Source organism: Haematobia irritans, chromosome 1 (assembly GCF_050003625.1).
Source record: "Haematobia irritans isolate KBUSLIRL chromosome 1, ASM5000362v1, whole genome shotgun sequence".
Classification (NCBI taxonomy): Eukaryota; Metazoa; Arthropoda; class Insecta; order Diptera; family Muscidae; genus Haematobia; species Haematobia irritans.
The window spans coordinates 268,115,139-268,124,024 of NC_134397.1; the positions used below are offsets into that span (position 1 = coordinate 268,115,139).

The 8,886-nt window shown below is 32.9% G+C and overlaps 2 protein-coding genes across 2 annotated transcripts in view; one reads left to right on the forward strand and one right to left on the reverse strand.

Annotated features, from left to right (window-relative positions):
• The window catches only part of LOC142223366 (uncharacterized), a 111,149-nt gene that overhangs the window by 86,316 nt on the left and 15,947 nt on the right, over positions 1-8,886 (reverse strand). The gene's annotated exons all lie outside the window — the stretch shown is intronic.
• Positions 1-8,886, forward strand: part of LOC142236440 (uncharacterized) — a 54,728-nt gene that overhangs the window by 43,648 nt on the left and 2,194 nt on the right. Inside the window, exons 7-13 of the mRNA XM_075307670.1 lie at positions 937-1,383; positions 1,640-1,794; positions 1,873-2,044; positions 2,598-2,739; positions 8,220-8,367; positions 8,427-8,609; positions 8,674-8,858. Of these exons, the coding sequence (XP_075163785.1) occupies positions 937-1,383; positions 1,640-1,794; positions 1,873-2,044; positions 2,598-2,739; positions 8,220-8,367; positions 8,427-8,609; positions 8,674-8,858 (1,432 nt within the window). The remainder of the gene's footprint in view (positions 1-936; positions 1,384-1,639; positions 1,795-1,872; positions 2,045-2,597; positions 2,740-8,219; positions 8,368-8,426; positions 8,610-8,673; positions 8,859-8,886) is intronic.

Here is an 8,886-nt window from a genome sequence, read left to right on the forward strand (position 1 = left end):
AAAAACTTCCTGTGTAGTTAAAATAGTTAACTTCTTTGTGAGGACATTTTTGGAAGTGCTTCTAAAGTTGTGCCTTTAGAACAACTCACAATTGTTTTGCTGGGAAAAGTGTGGAACTACTTTTAGTTGCTTTATTATAAATTAATTGTCGAGTTATTTTGATGTCTAATTTTTTATTCAATTTTATGAAATAAAACATTAATTGAACCTATAAGTTCAGTCTATAAATTTTTAGGAAAATTGTCTAGCTACGCTAATGGAAATCGTTTGTTGCTTCGAAGTGACTGTTGGAATTTGGATTTTTACACTTAAAATAAATGGACCTTTTAGGACACTAAAGCCAATTTAACTCTATTTCAGTTCATGGAATTAACAATTTTTCTTGACTTTAATAATTTAATTAAATGGACAAAAAATTATACAGAAATGAAGCAAAGAGATTTACTGAATCCGTATTACAAAATAGTTTAGAGCTTCTTTGAACCGACAATGCGCTCATCATGAACTGCGTATGGCGTTTTTGCAATATTGAACTCCAAATTTTTCCTTCAAATTACAAAATGTTCTTTATCATGTGAAAGAAAATAATTATGCCAATTAAATTCTCTCGAATTTGTTGAAAAATATTTACATATTTTTGTGATATTGGCTTTTGTAATACAATTTTAGTTAAATTTTTCTAAAATTAAGCAACCTTTTGTAAAACGAACTTTCCATCATGGTGGGTTCACTGCTTTTTGAGTGTAGATGCATATTTATTAGTACTAGAATAACTTTATTAATATATGCCAGAAAGAAAATGGATAATCCGATAAATAAGATTTGTATCCCAATTTCAATCCAAGTTAACAGTTCTTCAGTGCGCTATGTACAGGTGTATTTAAATAAGATATATTTTTCACTAGTATAATGATATGATTGTATTTAATTTTCCAGGTCATTATTTTTACTGTGTGTTCTGCCTAATATATTGAATGGATTCCACGTTAATTCCTACACAATGTTGGGTCATTTACCCGATGATCAATGGTGCGAAATATCTGACTTGCAATCTGCCAACTGGACCGATGATCAAAAACGTAGTATAGCCCACAGAGAACTAGAAACTAAAGGATGTACAGTATGGGACTGGGATTATAAACGCTTGAGCGAAATGTCATATGAGGAAGCATATAATTACACTTCAACACAAGCGGAAATTAAAAGACCTAAAGAAATTTCATGCAAAGCTAAGGGCTTCTACCAGTATGCATCACCTGGAAGTACATTTGTGACCGATTGGGATTTAGTATGTGATCGAGCTATTCAGAGAACTTCGGCTCAAGTTTTCGTATCCTTGGGAAAATTCTTTGGATCATTTTCATTTGGTATAATTTCAGATAAGTACGTAAGCCCACACAATATCAAATTATAGTATAGTACAGTAGTATAGCAAAGATGTAACTTAAGTCATTTTCTGTTATTGTTTTTTAAAAAGTTGTTGCCAGTGTTGCATGTTTTTGTTCTGGATAAAAAAGTTATTTAGTCCCTCAAACATTGATTGTCCAGTACTGAAAGAAATCAAGCCTATAGAAAATTTCACTTCACTTCATTTCATTTCAATTCAATTTTCGTTTTCTCTTTAATATTAAATCTATAGATTTGGTCGCAAAACTTCATTTTCTTTGGGTGCAGCGTTTTTCATGATATCCAGTATATTTTGTACATTTTCACCATGGTATTCCCTATTTTTGGTGGGACGCTTCGGTTTGGGTTCTGCTTCATCGGGGTTATTCTACCCTGCATATGCAATGTGTTAGTATTCTGTTTGAACAGAACGTTTTTTTTATATCATTCTAGCAATATTCAATTTTTCCAATTGTTTCATTACAGTAATGGAGAATATTTGTGTAAAGCATCGATCGTGGATGTCATTAATATTTTCTGGCTCCTATCCCATTGGCATGATGCTTTTGGCTTTGTTTGCTTATTTACTAGATGAAAATTGGAGATATTTGCAATTATCCTTGACCGTTCCAGCAATGCTTCTGATTGTAAATTGCTAGTAAGTGAAATAAGATTAAAGCGTACTACACACTGCAAGAAATTCCACCATTATCGTCTCGTATTAGAAAATATTATTTTGCATACAGAAAAAAAAACTTATATGACATTAAAAGTATCTGCAAACATTTCGTACAAAAAAAAAAATAAAAAACCGTAATATTTTTGAATAAAACTTGAACAATATTAAATAAAAAAATTTTAATAATTAAAAAAAGTATAATCAGAACACAAATCCACTACATAAATTAATTGAATCAATTTTAATTAATTAATGATTTTCATTTCCATGAAACTGTTCATTGATAATATGAAAAGTTTCGTTATTTAATAGAAAAATCATAACAATAACAAAAGATTCATAGTAGTTATGAAATTGTTTCGTTGGTTCAATTTGAATAACAAATTTTGGTAATATTACAAAGCGTCTGATATTAAGAGACGATGGATTGGTGTTATACTCCTTTGACTGTATAAACAGTTGCGCCAGTGGTGGAATTTCTTTGGTTGTACTTTGGTATATTTTTTTAAATACTTATTAATTTTTATTTCAGTATCATGAATGAATCACCTCGCTGGCTTATAACACAGAAACGTTATGATCGGGCTTACAAAATTTTATTCAAAAAGCAAACTCACTACGAAATTTCCAAACCTGCCATTGAAAAATCCAGTATATTAGCTGATAAGAAAATCGTAAGATTCGTTCCAATTTTTTTTATGACAAATTTGATTTGTTTTAATATTTTTCGTTAAAAGTCATGTCTGCAACGCAAATCAAGTTCAATGAAAGCCCTATTTAAATTTAGAAGTTGTCTATGTCATTTAATTTTGAGATAGTCCCGTTTAAACTAGATTATATGTCATTAGGTCATGAGTAGCATATTAGCCACATAGGTTAGTTGGTTATCAGAGTTCGTTGAACGTCTTAAATAGTTCAATATGATTATGACGAAATATCCGGTGATGTTAACCATAATGAAATATAGGATACGGCAAGGTATTAATGATATATGCACCTACGGCAATTGGCCTCTAAAATACTTCACACTGAAAGAAATATTTATTAATGTAACGGAGAAAAGTTTGCTAAAATATCAGCTTCTGTCTGCCGATATTCCAACAAAGATGTAAGTATTTACACTACACTCTTCTAAAAATGGTTAAATGCTATATTACAGCAAACACCGATAGCAGTTTTTCAGCACAACAAAATGTCAGTAATACAACATTACTGATATTTGGTTCTACAATGTTTATATAATGTAGAACATTACTGTTGTTTGCATCAATAATTTGGAGACAAAATATTACTTATCATCCAAACATAAAAAAATAATTCGATACGAGAAAATTGCCAAAAGCATCAAATCAATCCTCCATGACACTAAAACTAATTTAACTTTACCTTATTTCATGGAAATAATTATGGTTGTAGTTAAAACTTCCCCAAAGTATCCATGAATTTAAGAATTTTGTGTGTAGTTGAATGAATTAAAAATTGGGAAAAAATTATACACAAATAAAACATACAGATTTACCAAGTTTGTATCTCCCACAGAATAGTTCAGATTTTTTTAAAATTTGTAAATTTTACTAGCGCCCATCTTGAATCATCACACGAGCTAGACATTTTTGCATTTTCTAAGCACAATTTTGTTCTTCAACTTACGAAATTATGTTTATAAATTATTTTGAATTTGTCGAAAAATATTTACTTATCAGCGTTCAGTTTAGTAAAAAAAAAATAAAATTAACCTACACTCATAGAAAAAAGTCTGCTAAAAACAGCAGTCGATGTCTGCTGTTATATTTTTGTACTTCAGGACCTAATGAACAACAAATTATAAAATTTTTAGGTTATAAATTTTTCCTCAAAGCATATTTAAGAACAAAAGTAGTTTTTGGTATATTTTTGCACTGTAATATACTTACAAGCTCCTAAATACGATCAGCAAACATTTTGTTTGCTGTTATTCCTCAATTCGATAAATATTCAGATTTTTGGTCAAATACTATAGATATTCATAAAATATTGTTTTAATTATGTTAGTATAAAATATGTCATTTGACATTTTTATATGTTCCAGCCAAAATAAAACATGTTTTGCTGTAATCGAGCTTAAAAAATAGCAAGAAATGTTTGCTATTTCAGCAAACTGTTACTGCTGTCCCTTTTTCAGCAGACTTTTCTGCTGTCCCTACTAACAAATTTCTTTGGGTGTACATTTTCTTTTCTGATGGGTTCACGTTTTTTGCGTGTACTAAAGAGAAATCGCGATATTTTTCGATTTTCTCTTGTAAAACCCAAACGAGCAATCGTATGCGAAATATGGCAACACTATATCGTTTACAGCCAAGGAATTAGAATAGATTTTATTTTGGCAATAGGTCGTTGGACGTGTCGCATCTTTCCATATAGTTTTTGTTTGTTCCTGCTCTCTAATACCACCTCTATTATCTTTCTTTGGTTACTTATATACCTTAATTAGAGAAACATTCAGATTTTTGAGCAAATACAAGACAAATTCTTACGAGGGTTGCCTTTATATAATTCGGGATTGAGCAACCCTAGTGTTGCAATCTGCCAACTGACAGCTCTTTCGTATAGCTTGAAATTTTTGACGTTATAGAAACTACGGTTTAACTTTAATTTGCATCAAATTTTGCACAAAGAAACAATTGGTAATATAGTCAATTGTACTCGATTTGATGGAAATCGTTTCAGATTTACAGAAATGTACTTTTTCATCATAGTTAATGAGGTTTAGTGCCAATCTTTGGCGTATTTTAATAAGTAACGATAAAGCTTAATACACCATACTCCCAAAATTCGTATCGAAAAATCCCCAAAGTGGGACACATATGTTAAAAAAGCGTCTTTTTTAAATTGACAATTTTTGCAGATCTTTACCGGTACACAGAAAAAAAATTCACGAAAATTTCTCCAATTAAAATCTTAATTGAGTTTTAAAAAATATTCAATTAAAAATTTGATTGATTCAACAAATTTTTTAATTGAAATAAAAATCAATCACACAAATTAGCAGTATCAATTAATTTTTTAATTGGATCAATTAATTATTTAATTGACTGTCAATTAATTTTTTAATTGATACTTTCATTTCTGTGATTGAAGACATTTCAATTAAAAAATTAATTGGATCAATTAATTTCGTGATTGAATCAGAATTTTTTTTGTGTGTAGGATTATGAAACTTTTTCAATTAGTAGTGAAAAAATTGGTAAAAATTCGGTATTTTTATACCCTCCACCATAGGATGGGGGGTATATTAACTTTGTCATTCCGTTGGTAACACATCGAAATATTGCTCTAAGACCCCATAAAGTATATATATTCTGGGTCGTGGTGAAATTCTGAGTCGATCTAAGCATGTCCGTCCGTCTGTTGAAATCACGCTAACTTCCGAACGAAACAAGCTATCGACGTGAAACTTGGCACAAGTAGTTGTTATTGATGTAGGTCGGATGGTATTGCAAATGGGCCATATCGGACCACTTTTACGTATAGCCCCCATATAAACGGGCCCCCAGATTTGGCTTGCAGAGCCTATAAGAGAAGCATATTTCATCCGATCTGGCTAAAATTTGGTACATGGTGTTGGTATATCGTCTTTAATAACCTTGAAAAAATTGGTCCACATCGGTCCATAATTATATATAGCCCCCATATAAACCGATCCCCAGATTTGGCTTGCGGAGCCTCTAAGAGATGCAAATTTCATCCGATCCGGCTGAAATTTGGTACATGGTGTCAGCATATCATCTATAACAACCATGCAAAAATTGGTCTACATCGGTCAATAATTATATATAGCCCCCATATAAACCGATCCCCCGATTTGGCCTGCGTAGCCTTTAAGAGAAGCAAATTTCATCCGATCTGGCTGAAACTTGGTACATGATGTAAGTTTATGGTCCCTAATAACTGTGCAAAAATTGGTCCACATCGGTCAATAATTATATATAGCCCCATATAAACCGATCCCACGATTTGGCTTGCGGAGCCTCTGAGAGAAACAAATTTCATCCGATCCGGCTTAAATTTGGTACGTGGTGTTAATATATGGCCTCAAACACCCAATTTGGTACGTGGTGTTAATATATGGCCTCAAACACCTATGCAAAAATTGGTCGAAATCGGTCCATAACTATATATAGCCCCCATATAAACCGATCCCCCGATTTGACCTCCGGAGCCCCTTGGAAAAGCAAAATTCATCCGATTCGGTTGAAATTTGGAACGTGATGTTAGTATATAGTATCCAACAACCATGCAGGAATTGGTTCATATCAGTCCATAATTTATATAGCCCCCATATAAACCGATCCCCAGATTTGACCTCTGGTGCCTTTTGGAGAAGCAAAATTCATCCCATCTGGTTGAAATTTGCTACGTGGTGGTATTATATATGATATTTAACAACCATGCCAAAAGTAGTCCATATCAGTCCTTAATCATATATAGCCCCCATATAGACCGATCCCGAGATTTGGTTTTGGAGCCTCTTGGAGGAGCAAATTTCATCCGAGTCAGTTGAAATTTGGTACATAGTGCTAGTATATGGCCGTTAACAACCATGTCTAACTAGGTCCATATCGGTCTATAGTTATATATAGCCCTCAAATAAATCGATCCCCAATAACACAAAAATAGGTCCATATCAAGTTCATAATTGTATATAGCCCCCATATTTCAATTCTGGCTCTCTACGTTCCGTGCAAAAGTCCATATCGATTCGTAATTATTTGTAGACTTACCTATACATACCTCTTTTGTCTAATATATACCACGTATGGACTAACTCACAATTTAGAAAACGATGTTAAGAAGTTTTAAGATACCACAACCCAAGTAATTCGATTGTGGATGACAGTCTTTCGTAGGAGTTTCTACGCAATCCATGGTGGAGGGTACATAAGATTCGGCCTGGCCGATCTTATATTTGTTTGAAATTTCAAATTGTGGAGTCTACAATTTTTAATATAAAGCACATATGTAGGTAAAAAACATTTTCTTCTAAAATGCATAGAATTTTGTAAAGGATGCAGAAAACAAAGATTTGCATAAAAACGGACCCAATTTGTTATAAGAGATTTTCGCACACGCATGCGAAATCTATTCATAATTGCGGAATAGTGCTACACCCGAGGTGATACACTTTCAACGCCTACAGATAAGCCTGTGGACCCACTAGGTACCCACAAACTTGCAAACTTAGAAAATATTATACTCATATCTTTATCCGTTCAAAAGTGCAGCAGTCGATGGGTGCAGTCTATGGGGTTTTTAATATAAGCTAAATCCCACAAAACTAACTCGCGCATGTAGCATTTCAAAGCAAATGATCGCCTGTTTTTCGGAAAAACTGTACATGTCGCAATCGTACCACTAGAACCACGCCAGTAGTCTTCCCAGAAATCAGGAAAGCCAATCGCCGAAGACGGATCACTATTCACCACTATAATGCAAGTCTAACACATCGGTTCAAACAACCTCCTTTTTTGAGTACTTAAACCATCGATTTGATGGGTCAACCGCCATATAATGCTGACTTGGCACGGAATTATTTTTTTTTATTCGCGTACGCGAAGTCAACGTTTTTCGTGAAGAAGCGGTTGTTGCGTTTAGAATGCATGCCTTGGAAATGCCGCAATCAGAGTGGTAAAAGTCCTTCGACAAATGGTTCAAACGCATGCAAAAATGGAGAATATTGTGATAAACAATAAAGCGATTTTCGATTATTAAAATTTTGTTTTTTTGTTCTCCAATCCCGAATTATAAAAACCTTCGTAATATATTGCTTTTATTGTGTTACGATATTAACATTTTTGTTTGTTTCAGCCAAACTAAAACTTGTTTTAGTGTACTCGAGTTTAAAAACTAACAGACAATGTTTAATATTTCAGCAAATAGTGACTTCTTCATTTTCCTCAGACTTTTTGCTATTGTTTTTGCGTTTCTATCGTGACTATTAGCAATTGTCTTTTCGTGTAACACATTATCAACTAAAAATATCGGAAGAAATACACTAATGAAAATGACAGTCATCTTTTTGATTGAAAATGATTTTAGTTTAACTCGAACGCTTAACTGTTTCAACGAACGATGTTTTAATATATATTTTTTTAATCAACAATTAATATTATTTCAGGACGAACCTGCTATTTCCAAGTGGCAACAAATAAGAGATGGTCCTTTGAAGCATATCATAGAACTTTTCGCTACCTCAAAAATGCGTCGATTAATATTTACATCATATTTTATGTTTTGTGTGTCATCGCTATCGTATTATGTAACAGGTAGGATTAAAAAAATTATTTTTTTTTTCAACCTATTTTCTAACATCCGAATTTTTCAGCATTGAACGCTTCAAATGTTGCTGTGAGTCGTTATCTGTATGTTACTATAACGGGACTGGTTGATTTGCCCTCTCTATTACTTCCGGTGATTATGTTACGCTATACGGGTCGAAGAGTTGCAACAATGATCTTGTTTGCTCTGACCGGCTGTGCCTTAATAATGGTTATGATAGTTCCTCAAGGTATTTACTTCGCTCGAATGATGTACTTTGACTTTTCAAAAATTTACAACAACTAATTTTACAGGTAGCACAATTTGGATAGTATCATTCGCTATGTTGGGTCGATTTGGCATAAGTGCCACCTACTCAGTGGTTACTTTATATACTGCTGAATTGTATCCAACAGAAATACGAGGTACAGCATTGGGCACATGTTCGACGTGGGCCCATGTTGGTTCTATATCGGCACCATATGCTGTAGACTTATTGGTATGCTATTATATTTTTCTCTCTTAAA